The sequence below is a fragment of the Plectropomus leopardus genome, chromosome 4 (genome assembly GCF_008729295.1).
Source record: "Plectropomus leopardus isolate mb chromosome 4, YSFRI_Pleo_2.0, whole genome shotgun sequence".
Classification (NCBI taxonomy): domain Eukaryota; kingdom Metazoa; phylum Chordata; class Actinopteri; order Perciformes; family Serranidae; genus Plectropomus; species Plectropomus leopardus.
In genome coordinates, this window is record NC_056466.1 from 26520483 (window position 1) to 26535107 (window position 14625).

Sequence of the window (14625 nt, forward strand, 5' to 3'; positions counted from 1 at the left end):
GGCATAACTGAAATAAAAGGATCTGAAAGCAGTTCATCAATCACAAAAACATAAAAAACTGAGAAATATAAATTAAGAGATTGTGATTACAGTTTTTAAAAAAGTGAACATTACATTACAACATCATCGGTCAGCAATGGGACGTGACTCCAGTCACAAACATGAGAGTCAGACAAGTCTTCCTCAGCCCCGACCTCTGCTTCCTCATTTCACACTGTGCTACATGAACAGCGCGCTGCTTTGCACTTGCAATGGATTTCAACTGTGCTGAGCTGAGTTATTGTGGCAGCATCATCTCACAGATCCAGTGTTTTTGAAGGTCACAAGCTTCATCATTCCAGCTGTTTCGGTAGATATGGTCCTTAACCTCTGCGCAGTCTTCATCTCTGTCTGGACTCCCATTTGGCTCATGTGAGGTCCAGTAACTGAAACCCCAAAGCAAAATATAAGCCTTCAACAAATAACACACATCAATAAGCATTTGACACACAGTAGCATGTAATATGTGTTGCTGTATATCAAATTCTTACATTTTAAACAATAGCAATTCAAGATTTATACAGTAGATATTTTTTTAGAAACAGTATTTTATTGACAGCAATGCAGATAGAAGTGGTGTGTAAACCTTGTGTTCAGCGGAGAGACCCATCCACCCATTTCCATGTCCCCTCTGTCTCTCTGTCAGTCAGTCCAATCCACAGTTGATGTTGGAAATTTCTAGTAAATTCCTTGAAAAAAACAATAATCAATAGGAATGAAACATATTAAGTCTCTCCTCAACCTCAGTGACCTCACATTAACTGCTCTTCACTCTTTCACAGATTCATACTCACTCACACATACATACGCACCTGTTCTGCTAAGCTGTTGATAATGATCAGGTCTGCACCTCTCTGCTGACAGTATTCTCTGCTTTCTTTCCAGTTTTTCATGTTTGAGGAAATGTAATAGACACTACCCCTGAAATACACCCAGTCTTGGGAATCGTGATCTGTTGCCGATTTTTTGAAAAAAGAAAGACACAAACAAACAAAACAAACAAACAAACGTGATTAATGTGACTGAATAGAGCATGAGATGAAAAACTTTCGGCACTTTACTTTGAACTGCAGTGACCTACAGCATCGCCCATTATTACACACTCCAAAGCCAATCTAAGGCCTTATTATTTATTGGCATTTCTTCATCCTAATACTCACACATCTGTATCAGGTTTCTCTTCAGCTCATCTCTCTCATCAGACAGGTTTTTGTCTGGAAGAACATAAAGACATAATATGACAATTGTGAAAAATTAAAAAAGGGGGAAAGATAGCTGAATTTACACTCATATCAAGCAAGTTGCCATTTTAGGTTTTGGGTAAAGACAACTCACAGTTGTACCAAAATGCCAGAATGCCCATAACAAAAGAGACAATTCAGTTAAAAAGACTTTAATTTGCCTGTTGCATTAAATTTGTGTTTGTGGACACAAAACCTTTCTCACATACACTTACAAACCAGCTAAAACACATTCATGCAACGCCAAACCAGACAGGATGACCAAAACTGATTAAAAACTGTTCTTGAACTGTTCTTGAGATTTTGTATAAAACAGAATGGGATGGATGGACGGACAACCCAAAAGCATAATTCCCCTATCCAAAGCTATAGCCAGCATGTAACCATGATAAAATGATAAAAAGAAATATTCAGGACAACACTTTTTGAAAGTGAGTGGTCATCATACCAGCAGCTTGTAATTCTAATCATTCATCCGGTGGTCTTATAAAATTCCAATGTTGAATTTCAGTGGAAGTGTGGGAAAAACACAGAGTGAAAATACAAACACAATTTAAAACAACTTACAGAGAGAGTCAGACGCAGGGAAATGTTGAGCACAGCTTGTAGTAAACACAGCAGTCCAAAGTCCAAAGCTGACCTACAGCATCGCCCATTATTACACACTCCAAAGCCAATCTAAGGCCTAATTATTTATTGGCATTTCTTCATCCTAATACTCACACATCTGTATCAGGTTTCTCTTCAGCTCATCTCTCTCATCAGACAGGTTTTTGTCTGGAAGAACATAAAGACGCAATATGACAATTGTGAAAAATTTAAAAAAGGGGGAAAGATAGCTGAATTTACACTCATATCAAGCAAGTTGCCATTTTAGGTTTTGGGTAAAGACAACTCACAGTTGTACCAAAATGCCAGAATGCCCATAACAAAAGAGACAATTCAGTTAAAAAGACTTTAATTTGCCTGTTGCATTAAATTTGTGTTTGTGGACACAAAACCTTTCTCACATACACTTACAAACCAGCTAAAACACATTCATGCAACGCCAAACCAGACAGGATGACCAAAACTGATTAAAAACCACAATGTATCTGAAAGTTGCAGAATTGGAAAGAAAGCATTCATGGGACTGAGAATACAACCGTGGAGGCATATTATGAATCATGAGGTGATATACATAATATCTAGAATAACTGTCTCACAGTTTAATGCCTCTGCATATCAGCCAGGTTGTAGTTACAGTTTACATCTCTGTTAGTCGCATATGTCAGACGCATATGCCAGGACAGTTGACTATGTTTTAAATATGGACGTTGCTGCAAAGAAGCTACAAATTCTAAAACTTTTTCCACCAGTAGCACATTAGATCTATACAATCACCACTGTTTTAAGGTGCAAACCCAAGATTAGTGTCACCTGTTCAGTATCTGACCAAATTTCTTCCCTTCTGTACCTGAGTTATGACATTGAGAAACGACCAGAAAAAAGTGTTTTTTGAAGAACATTATGATGTAACGGTGAAGTTGACCTTTGTTTTTTTTTTTTATATAAAATGTCATCAAATCATCACTTTATTCTTTGAGACATTTGTGTGACATTTTGTCATTGTTAGCATGATTTCTTGAGTTATGGCCAAAAACATGTTTTGTAAGGTTACATAGACCTTGAACACAAATATCTAATCACTATAGTGAACGTCTGTGTAAAATTAAAAGAAATTCCCTCATAATGTTCTTGAGATTTTGTATAAAACAGAATGGGGTGGATGGACGGACAACCCAAAAGCATAATTCCCCTGGCCAAAGCTATAGCCAGCATGTAGCCATGATAAAATGATAAAAAGAAATATTCAGGACAACACTTTTTGAAAGTGAGTGGTCATCATACCAGCAGCTTGTAATTCTAATCATTCATCCGGTGGTCTTATAAAATTCCAATGTTGAATTTCAGTGGAAGTGTGGGAAAACACAGAGTGAAAATACAAACACAATTCAAAACAACTTACAGAGAGTCAGACGCAGGGAAATGTTGAGCACAGCTTGTAGTAAACACAGCAGTCCAAAGTCCAAAGCTGACCTACAGCATCGCCCATTATTACACACTCCAAAGCCAATCTAAGGCCTAATTATTTATTGGCATTTCTTCATCCTAATACTCACACATCTGTATCAGGTTTCTCTTCAGCTCATCTCTCTCATCAGACAGGTTTTTGTCTGGAAGAACATAAAGACGCAATATGACAATTGTGAAAAATTTAAAAAAGGGGGAAAGATAGCTGAATTTACACTCATATCAAGCAAGTGGCCATTTTAGGTTTTGGGTAAAGACAACTCACAGTTGTACCAAAATGCCAGAATGCCCATAACAAAAGAGACAATTCAGTTAAAAAGACTTTAATTTGCCTTTGCTGGATTTTTTGTGGCATTAGCATTGGGTAATACCTGCACTGTCTATCTAAGTATGCATGTACAATATATGATGTATAATGTATTATATTCTGTACATACTGGCCTTTTGTTCGGGTTGGGGGTAGGGACTCTGTGTCTCATTCTCTTTTCTTTTTATTGTGTGTTGTTTTTGTATTTTGTATATATCTAAAAACCTAAATATAAAATTATTTAAAAAAAAAAAAAAAAAAAAAAAAAAAAGACTTTAATTTGCCTGTTGCATTAAATTTGTGTTTGTGGACACAAAACCTTTCTCACATACACTTACAAACCAGCTAAAACACATTCATGCAATGCCAAACCAGACAGGATGACCAAAACTGATTAAAAACCACAATGTATCTGAAAGTTGCCGAATTGGAAAGAAAGCATTCATGGGACTGAGAATACAACCGTGGAGGCATATTATGAATCATGAGGTGATATACATAATATCTAGAATAACTGTCTCACAGTTTAATGCCTCTGCATATCAGCCAGGTTGTAGTTACAGTTTACATCTCTGTTAGTCGCATATGTCAGACGCATATGCCAGGACAGTTGACTATGTTTTAAATATGGACGTTGCTGCAAAGAAGCTACAAATTCTAAAACTTTTTCCACCAGTAGCACATTAGATCTATACAATCACCACTATTTTAAGGTGCAAACCCAAGATTAGTGTCACCTGTTCAGTCTGACCAAATTTCTTCCCTTCTGTACCTGAGTTATGACATTGAGAAACGACCAGAAAAAAGTGTTTTTTGAAGAACATTATGATGTAACGGTGAAGTTGACCTTTGTTTTTTTTTATATATAAAATGTCATCAAATCATCACTTTATTCTTTGAGACATTTGTGTTAGCATGATTTCTTGAGTTATGGCCAAAAACATGTTTTGTAAGGTTACATAGACCTTGAACACAAATATCTAATCACTATAGTGAACGTCTGTGTAAAATTAAAAGAAATTCCCTCATAATGTTCTTGAGATTTTGTATAAAACAGAATGGGGTGGATGGACGGACAACCCAAAAGCATAATTCCCCTGGCCAAAGCTATAGCCAGCATGTAGCCATGATAAAATGATAAAAAGAAATATTCAGGACAAACACTTTTTGAAAGTGAGTGGTCATCATACCAGCAGCTTGTAATTCTAATCATTCATCCGGTGGTCTTATAAAATTCCAATGTTGAATTTCAGTGGAAGTGTGGGAAAACACAGAGTGAAAATACAAACACAATTCAAAACAACTTACAGAGAGTCAGACGCAGGGAAATGTTGAGCACAGCTTGTAGTAAACACAGCAGTCCAAAGCTCACAGCAACCACTCTGTACAGTTTCCTCCCTGTGTGCGGAAATTACAAAAAGTGTATAACATATTTCCATGTATTTTTTTTAATTTATAAAATAAATGTTTGCACATTTTTATAAACTATGATTCTTGTTTTTCTTTAGCCTTTTTAATATGTTTTTAAAATTAAATTTCCAAGTATATCTTAGGCATTAAAAAGTTTTATAGTTTATTTTGCCAGAAAACACTGAAGTTTTTATAGCTTTAAATGTGGCTTTTATACTTCAAACTGAACATTAAAATAATTGTTGGACTGTAGGAATTCTCTTACCAGTCCCTGCAGCAGTCATTTCAGTGTTTTTACCAGAACAGCTTTCAAAGGCAGCACTTCTGGCTGAAAAATCAGATCGGTCTTCAAGTTCTAATGTGATCTGAGGTTCATCGACACACCTCACCATATTTTATGTACTGGATGGTGCTGACATTTCTCAAGATATGAACTATCAGTGATCTGCTTCTCTTTTTCTTATTTTCCTCTCTTCTTCTTTGAAAAAAACTTTTGCTCCTCCTCATTTGTTAGTGACATCCCCCATGAGCTCTTACAACTTATATGTACTGGAGGCTTTGACCATTTCCCCATTTTACTATGTTCTTGATTACTTGCAGTGTGGCAGATCACAACGCTCCTGAAGGACAATGATGTGCCTCAAACTTTGTAGCAGCAGTTTAACATTAAAAATGAACAACATTGCAGATTGGCAACTGCAGTATATTCAAGTTTGGAAAAAAAGTCATGGTTATGGCATCAAAACCACTGAACAATTGACCTCATTTAAACATCGTCTCCAAGCTTTAGCCCTGTTGTAGACCAGGATTTATTGGCTACATATAGCCAAATTTTTGTCCATATTTTAAGATAATAATTAATACATACAAACCTGTAAATATTTAACAAAAGTACTTCATACCCCTGCGTTTACATTATGAATGTTTTATTTTCTTGTCATTTTTACAGACTCTGTTTATCCTTTCATCTAGGTTTAGACTAAAGTCTACTTAACTTTCACCTTTCAAATTTGAATAACCAAAATCTAAACATCTGAAGAAAAATAAATCTAAACTTCTAAAGACAAATAAATCTAATCATCTAAAGAAAAAAAATTATCTGAGAGCAAATAGATGTATAATAATAACAAATTATAGACATTTATTAAATGTCTTTAAATGTTAAATTGCTCAGTGGGAAACTTGTGATTAGTGACAAAAACACTTTGGGAGGTTTTATGGTTATAATAACAAAATCATGAACAAGGTGCAGGTCTGAACATTTGTCCCCACCTTAAAGGGCATTACATCCTGCATTAAAACTGAAACTTCCAGCATGTACAAAATTTAAAAATGATTAACAGCTGTAGCATTTTACAGATTAGCGCTCAGATCACCTCCATAGAAGGTTCAAGTGTGGTTTGGTGTTCTGGGTTGTTTTTTTAGTGTTCACATATGCACAAAAAATGCTAACTCATCATTCTGAGTGTGTTTGGAGGGCTAAAAAGGGACCAAAAGTAAAAACCAACTTGTTCTCATTACGAACTCATCATATGGTGACGCTCAGTCACTGATCTTCCTGTGCCGTTTATTCTCCAGGATGCTGCTACAGTGATGTCAACAAATGCACATGGTGGGACAAAGTGGCACGGTCCCTTTGTTCACACAACAGCGTGGACAGTCGCGATGATTGGGATTAGGCACCAAAGTCATGGATGGTTAGGTTTAGGTTAAAGAGGCTCATGTGAAGTATAGAAAACACATACACACTCGGCCACATTATCATCTGATGCGTCTTTGTGCATTTCACAACACTCGGATATGTTGTGCAAACACCCTCAGTGTGGCCGGATACAGCATTTCACACAAGTGGTTTACGAAAGTGATGAGCTATGACAACTCATGATGCAATTAGAATAAACAAACAATGATGCCGCAACTATACAAGCAAAAGTTTATATTTTACCAATATTTCATCTAAAGAGTGCATGAAATACAACCCAGGTATTTTATTAAAATGCCAGTTCACCCAAATGCCTAATTTCTCACCTACCGTTGCCAGTATCTAATAGTGTATAGTATCAAATAGTTCTGGTTTTATTTGTCGAAGTTCAGAGATATCAGTCTCTGAGATTTCCGTTTCCACTCAATACTAATTTTGTTTGTGGTGCTTAAAACTTTGAAAAAAGTATCAAACATGTTCTAACAATTCCCCGTTACTCTGGATCCATAAAACACATTGTCCACAGTTTGTTAGTAAAAAAAAAAAAATCGACAGTTTTTGGGAGACTAGATGACTAATAACTGTAAGTCACATCGTACACATTGACCCATCGCATGCCAATGCCTCATCTTGCTATATAAGGAATACGTCACCCCCAACATGACTATTTCCATGTAAATTACTCACCTCTTGTTGCGCTGACACTCTGTTAACTAAGTATTTCCACTGAAACGTAAACAAAGACTGATCCTGACCAAATTTGGGCTCACTGCATAAATTAAACTAACGAAAAGAGAAGATCTGGTTGCAGTGTGATATAGGAGGCACAAAACAGTGATAGTGGACCTTCTATCTAATAATTAATTCCAGCTAAATTTTACATCATTTTGTCACCTTTTACAATTTTATGTTATTTTTTATTTATTCATTCATTCATTTATTGATTTGTTTGTTTATTGATTGCAGGGAATTTTAGATCAAATTGCTCCTTATGTTTTCCCCATGTTTTTAAAAGAAATCCAACCAATTTTCTCAGATTTCAGAGGTTTAAATCTTAGTGAAAGGCGTCTGAACACAGCACGAGAAAACTACTCTCAATCCAGTGTTAAAGGGTTAAACAATTATGTAGTAGGAGGTCTGTTGAGGGAATTTATTGTCAAATTTATGGACACAGGACGGGACAACTGTTGATATGTTCATTATAAACACTTTCTTGAACAAGCAGTTTTGAAAAAAGCAAACACATAGTGGCAAAACAGCAACTTAAAATATAAATAACTGATGTAGATATAAATCATTTTTACTTTCTTTTAATCAGTAGATTATACCCAGCTAATATATACCCATATTTCTACAATCGAAAATAAAATCAAAATATCTTTTAAAAAATGAAAAAATGATTATCTGTTGGCATAATTTAATTAAAAGTGAGCCATAACATTAGTTCAATCTGAGCAATTTTAGTTGAAACAGGGAAATGCAATTTTTTTGTTTGTTTGTTTTATATAGTGGTCTTGTGGTTTATGGAGGCAATGTCTTCTCACAGATCCAGAATTTTTTACCATAACACGAGATATCGTTCCAGCTTTTTTCCGCCTTATAATTCTGTATTTCAGCACAGTCTTCATGTCTGTGAAATATGTGACCATTTGGCTCACGAGGGGCCCAGTAGCTGTAATGTCAAAACAAAAAATTAACTTTAATTTTTAAGAACACATACCAAGAAGCCTTTGACAGACAGTTACAGAGTGATTTATTAATCTATACTAAAAGTCAAAGATATAGTCAGGTGTGTAATTTGGTGATATGTCCCTGTCAGTGAGTATCGGTGAAACTAAGTAGTCAAATTTCAGATGTATTATCTTTTCCTCAAACTGTTATTGTTATATTCAAAGAGGTTTGTGGGTAAACAACACAACAACACACATTCAACTGCTTTTATCAAACTACCATGAATATGGAGAGCTGAAAAGAGTGAGCAGCCACAGTTAAAAATGGCTCACCACAGTGCACCCTAGTGGTATAAAAGTAAAGTGAAGTGAACCTTGTTGTCAACAGAGTGCCGTCCACCCATTTCCATGTCCCCTCTGTCTCTCTATCAGTGAGTCCAATCCACAGGAGCTTTTGAAAACGTCTCACGAAGTCCTTGATGGCAGAGAGAAAAAGTCGTCAACATTTAAGACGGTAAATGTAATACAAACAGTTTCAGTCTGTCCTCCACTTCTGCAACATTGCAATCACCCAGTTTTTTTACTCTTTCTTTCAGTACACCCTTTACACAGATTCACAAACACACACAGACACATACACACCTGTTCTTCTTTGCTGTTGATAATCACCAGGTCTGCACCTCTCTGCTGACAGTCAAGTCTGCTTTCTTCCCAGGTTTTCTCAGTAGAGGATATGTAATACAAACTACCACTGAAATATGTCCATCCATGTTGAGGATAATGCTCTGTTTCAAATTGGGGAGGGGACACACACAATATCTCAGCTGAAGTGGATTGAAATGTGAACATTAGCTGCTAGTAGTGGCTATCGGCATTGTAGATACAGGTTGGTAAGGTTCTGCACTAACACTACAAAATCAATGAGCGACAGCCACCACTGCCATGAAGAAGAGGACGGTCAGGGGCGTGAATCGGAGAAAATTCAAAATGCTTCAGTGTTGAATGCAACATGCAACGCCAGAGTTGCTGGATTATAATTAAGAAAATTGTCGATTTTATTCTCAACATTGTAATGTTTGGCTTTCAACCATAGTGACACAAGCCACTGAATTTTAAGTTCTGTGACTGGATTTTTTTCTGTCTTTAAAGGGTAACCAATTTTAAACATTAACATCTGTTTACAGGTATCAGGGAGTACGACTGCATGTGTGAAAAAAGTTGTGCAAAGCCTTTTTGTGGCTCCAGAGGGAGCTGTGCACAACTTGATGATTGGTGACACCACTTTAGTTAGTGTCATCTGGGCTTGAGACTGCATTGGAAAATGAAAAAAATCTGTTAGTGTAAAGTTAGAAAGAAGTGAGTTTAACAGACCTTTTTGGCAAACTCCTTATCTCTGCCTGAGGTTAGCAGCACAATGCTGCATTAGCCTCCGCTTAACACACTCGAATCTCTGACAAACTGTTGATGGTTGAGTTGCTTGAAGAAAAATTATTAAATAAGGAAAAATGATTAAGTAAGGTCAACTAGTATTAAAAAATGTAATTACCTTGAAGCTTTGTCTGAAGATCTTGTATCTTTTTGGTCATGTCTGCAGCTCCTTTATGGAGCTGAACTTGGGCTTCATTCAGAAAATTATAACTGCTCTGTAACTGGTCTCGTTCTTCAACTAGGTTGTTGTAACTGGTTTGTAGCTGGTCCTGTTCTTTGGTCAGATTTTTGTAGCTGGTCTGTAACTGGGCCATCTTCATTTTCCACTCAGTGTTGCCTTTTGAGACTATGTTTGACACATAAACAACAAACAAAAAAAATAAAAAAAACACTGTCAACCAGTATCACCTGCGTTGTGTTTATCAGGATGTTAACAAAGTACTCACAAAGGCAACTCAGTGTTATGAGTCCAATCATGAGGAGAAGACACAGCAGACACACAACAGCAGCTCTGCGGGAACCCTTTCTCACATCTCCTGCAACTGATGGTAGAAGTCAGTATTTGTTGTGTGTTTTTTCATCAATACAAAATCAAATTAAATCAACACATCCACATATTTTTATGCCTCCGTGCCAGAGATAGCCGTGACCAGGGGCAGAAAATTTGGCAGAAAATCGAGATGTCAGCAGTGAAAAAGGTCCGTGTGCTGAGCTTTACAAAGCCACTAGCCTGTCTGCAAACTAAAATAAAGTGATCTGAAAATGTCAAAGTGGATCTATAACTTAATTTTTCTGTTTTAGGCTCTGCAGTGGCCGTATTTTGTTCTTCTTGGTGTTTTATGTTTAGATGTAATCCTAAAGTTTATCAAGCTAAAGCCATCAATGACTGCAAACCACTCTTCCCCTTCACTCTCTTGCTCTTTGACCTTCAACGCTATTTGTTCCTGATATTAGCCTTTATTCAAGAAAATAGTCTTTCCTGTGTCGCGTGTTCATTCAAGATGATATTATAGGATTTCTATACACATAAGTACTTGTGTGCATGCATTCATTACCTGAGCGTGCAGGTCCAATTCTGTCTGGCTCCAGACTGTGGATCATTGGATTATCATAAATACTTTCTGAACTTTTTCCCAAACTCATCCTTTTTATCCTTTTGCCAGGATAACCTGATAGCTCTTCTTCGTTGACGTAGACATCCATTGATTGATTCATGATGTTCAGCTGTATTGCTGTAGGTTGGCCCTCAATGTCCCAACGTCGGGAACGTGTGCCTCTGAAATGACAAAATTGTTGTTCTGAACTGTTCTCAGGCAAAGTGACAAACTTAGTAACACAGATGGTAACATATTCATGCATGTGATTCTGCTCAACAGGAAACTAAGGGCTGGAGGGATGATTTATTTTAAGTGACCACTTTCACCTCTTACCACTTTGCCGCTGCATGACAGTGCTTTTCATTTGGTTAAGAGGTGTGTTGCAATAGCTCTAAAATTTTAAAGGGACAGTTCATCCCTCAGTCTAGATAAGAGATACTCAACTTGCTTTGCCCGGGGACCACTCTTGCAAAATGACAGGAGCAGGTGCCAGTACCGGCAGCTGCGCACAGGTCAGATGTACACAGGGGCATTTCTAGGATTTGAGAACACTGGGGACTTGACCTTGACCTCTGCCGAAATGTCCAAGTATCCTTGCTGTTGAGATTTTCAAATGTATTTGTTTTGGCACTTTAAGCTCCACAAGCTGAGTATCATCTTGTCCCATGATATTGGAGAGCAAGCAGACATCTCTATGACTGATATCTCAAACACTCAGCATCTCACACCAAAACAATCTAGACTGATGAATAGCATTACAGGTAAGAGGAAAGATAAGCGTCTTTTATTGTTGGGTGAACTGTCGCATGTTCATTTATTTCCACCACTGCTCGAAATAAATTAATATGTACACAAGAAGATAAGATACATAATGACTTTTAAAAATCCACTACCATAGTGAAAAGAAGAGAGAAGTTTCACACATTGCCCTTTTACTTGCAATAAAGTTTAGTGGTGATCTCCAATAAAGTTTATTGCAAGTTAAAGAACAGTGTGCAGGAGGACTTCTCCCTTCTTATGCCAAAAACTATTTCCCCCTAAACACCTGTCTGCAAGAACCTGAAGGTGTGCATGAGCCTTTGCTGTCTAAAAATCCATTACCACAATTTAAAGTAGTCACACAGAGAGTCAATAACAGGATGAATCTGACTTTTAGTTTAAAAAATAGATTAAAGATGGGGTGTTATGCTGGTTTGGTGCTTTGCATTGCCCCTTTTTCCAGGTAAACTTCCTCTATTTCCTTCCCTTTAATAAAACCCATGTGACCCACACAAATGACTTGTCAGTGGCCTCTACTGTGTTGATATAAATGCTTAAATACTGTCGGACCTGTCCAAGCAGAACTGCTGAGCTGAATCAGGTGAAGTGACAAAACATGTCTGAGGATATTTATGCCAAGCCAGACCTCACCAAAAAAGTGAGATTTCAGACTGGTGAGAATGATGACAGACAGAAAGATGTCTGTGATAACATCGATACTGTGAGGATTTATGACAACTGCTGGGCAGAGGACAGTACACCGCAGGACAAATCACAGGACACCACTGCAGAGGACCAACTGCAAAGTATCTGTCTATCTGTCTGTCTTTCTGCCTGTCTCATATGTTCTCATGGAATATTGTATCTACTGTAGATGAGTTATATATGAAGACTGTGCATAAAACAACAGAAGTTTAGCTATGAGGCAATATGGAATTTTTAGACTTGCGTAAAAATAACTATTAAGTTTAAATAAAGCAGAACTTAACAAAGTTATTACATGCAAATCCATAGTAAGATTAAAGTCTCTGCCCACAGCGACTCCAGTTGTTGTGAGTTCAGAAAAGAGGAGTCTTCCCGGAGCTGCTGCAGTGTTTCTGGGGCTGCTGTGTCTTCTCCTCCTGGTAGCAGTCATTGTCCTGGTGGTCATACGTAAGTTTCCCAAATTCATCTGGCCTTCATTTGCCAACAGTTGTGTTACATTACCTGTATACATGGTATAACTCGTCTTTGAGCCTTTTACATGTTGGACCCTTGCTGCGACAGTTATTCAAGAGAGAAATCGACTGTGGGGGGACATTGCCAACCTGACCAACGAAAGAGAGAAACTGCAGACAAGTTACAGCGAAATGAAAAGCTTCAATCACAACCTGACCCAAGAAACGAGACAGCTAGAGAACGAGACAGAACATTTGAAGGCCACCAACTACAACCTCACCAAAATGATAGACAAATTAGAAAAACTGATTGGTGAGTGGAAATACCAATAATGATTTTAATTAAAGGCATAGTTTAATATTTTGGAAATTACAGTTATTCAGTTTCATGCCAAGAACTGGGTGAGAGGATTGATAAGTTCAGGCATATGTAAAATAAAGCTAGTTTTACCTGGACTAGCAGCCAGTTGTTGAACTTCTCCTACAATTACCAAGCCAGCAGGGAATGTTCCTACAACATTTGCTAACATTACCTACAAGTTGCAATAATGTTTTAAAGAAATCATTTTAATCTAATGTTCAAAGAACATTTTAAGGATATTTATCTTTTCGAATAATGTCTCTGTACGGTTACATGCTGACTAAGATGTAATGTTATAACTGCAACATTCTGAGGATGTTTGGTGATGATGAGAGGTGACAGATCATAGGATGTTCTTTAGTAAAATTTTCTCACAACATTACATGCAAACAAGGGGAGAACATTTTAAACGCAACATTCAGAACATGTTATTAAGGCCAGAAATTACAGACCACGTTTTACTCAAACATTGTGTTGGTTGTATTGTACCATTCTCAGAACATTTTTAGAACCAAAAATTGCTTGCTGGGTAGGTTTTCATTTTAAGCTGTAAGCTGAGAGTGTTGTATGCGTTATGTTTTCTTCTGTCTTTTATCTTGTCAAAGTTTTATCACTATTGTTTCTGAATGAATATCATTTTGTGTGTGTTAAACAGAGACACCATTCTGCCATTCTACCAATTGGACAATGTTTGGCCACAGTTGTTATTTTATGTTCAAATCAAAGAAAAGCTGGGCTGACAGCAAAAAAACCTGTGAAACTCATGATGCACAGCTGGTGATCATATCTGATGAAGACGAACAGGTGAGGAGAATTGAAAACAATCTTTCTCTTCAAACTATCCTTGTTTGTTAACTAAGTATTCTTATTTTATTATATTATGTTATATTTACGGTAAGAAATGGGTTTTCTGATGAATGTTAAAAGTTTGAACCAGAAATACATGTAAACACAAGAGTAAAATATAAAAGGTGGAAGTGTATGTGAGAAAAAGATGAAAGCATGTGAAGTCTCCCTAAACTAAACGAAAAAGGGAAGAGAAAGTCTCTAATGACTTCTGCAAAGCTGCAGAAGTGAGTACAAATTATCAGCGTAACAGGGAGATAAAAACAGACAAAAGGGAAACGATGCACTCAAACCGTAGACTGTATAAATAACGGACGAATAGCTACCCATTGGTTTGTGGACTGCCGTTTTGAAGCCTCGAGTTCAGCATTTCGGTCATTGCCTTCTTTGGTTTTGTAAGTGGCCATGGGGATGACCACTGGATGAGAGGTTGGAGCTGTGGAGCGAGGGTAGGATCTGACTCATAGACTGTAGCAGCACCTCACAGACAGGCTGTCACTCATGTGGCCCCGCCTTTATATAATACATAACTCTG

At 37.1% G+C, this 14625-nt stretch overlaps 2 protein-coding genes across 5 annotated transcripts; both read right to left on the minus strand.

Annotated features, from left to right (window-relative positions):
- Nucleotides 1-48: 48 nt before the first annotated feature.
- Nucleotides 49-5505, minus strand: LOC121941944 (hepatic lectin-like). 4 transcript variants are annotated; one of them, XM_042484975.1, is made up of 9 exons: nt 5336-5505; nt 4969-5058; nt 3443-3496; nt 3289-3354; nt 2004-2057; nt 1200-1253; nt 852-991; nt 626-728; nt 49-425 (listed from the first exon to the last, which is right to left on the minus strand). In XM_042484975.1, exons 1-8 carry the CDS (start codon nt 5460-5462, stop codon nt 633-635), a joined length of 681 nt encoding a protein of 226 aa, XP_042340909.1. In that variant the 5' UTR covers nt 5463-5505; the 3' UTR covers nt 49-425; nt 626-632. The 4 variants fall into 4 exon arrangements, with proteins under 4 accessions (XP_042340909.1, XP_042340910.1, XP_042340912.1 ...); XM_042484976.1 differs by lacking the exon at nt 3289-3354; XM_042484978.1 differs by lacking the exons at nt 3289-3354; nt 3443-3496.
- A 1918-nt stretch (nt 5506-7423) lies between these two features.
- On the minus strand, nt 7424-11073 carry LOC121941686 (C-type lectin domain family 17, member A-like). Its single transcript, XM_042484515.1, has 6 exons — nt 10926-11073; nt 10317-10412; nt 9989-10216; nt 9085-9227; nt 8817-8917; nt 7424-8444 (listed from the first exon to the last, which is right to left on the minus strand). The coding sequence occupies exons 1-6, from the start codon at nt 11071-11073 to the stop codon at nt 8294-8296; spliced, it is 867 nt and encodes a 288-aa protein (XP_042340449.1). The 3' UTR covers nt 7424-8293.
- Between the last annotated feature and the right edge of the window lie 3552 nt (nt 11074-14625).

Excerpts from the sequence above, each read along its gene's own strand:
- LOC121941944 (XM_042484975.1), bottom strand. The coding sequence starts at position 5,462 with ATGGTGAGGTGTGTCGATGAACCTCAGATCACATTAGAACTTGAAGAC. Across the intron at positions 3,355-3,442 it reads GAGAAACCTGATACAGATGT|CTTTGGACTTTGGACTGCTG; the intron begins GTGAGTATTAGG and ends GCTGTAGGTCAG. Across the intron at positions 1,254-2,003 it reads GAGAAACCTGATACAGATGT|ACAAAAACCTGTCTGATGAG; the intron begins GTGAGTATTAGG and ends ATGTTCTTCCAG.
- LOC121941686 (XM_042484515.1), bottom strand. The coding sequence starts at position 11,073 with ATGGATGTCTACGTCAACGAAGAAGAGCTATCAGGTTATCCTGGCAAA. Across the intron at positions 10,413-10,925 it reads AATTGGACCTGCACGCTCAG|TTGCAGGAGATGTGAGAAAG; the intron begins GTAATGAATGCA and ends TTCTACCATCAG. Across the intron at positions 9,228-9,988 it reads TCTTCAGACAAAGCTTCAAG|AGCATTATCCTCAACATGGA; the intron begins GTAATTACATTT and ends AATTTGAAACAG.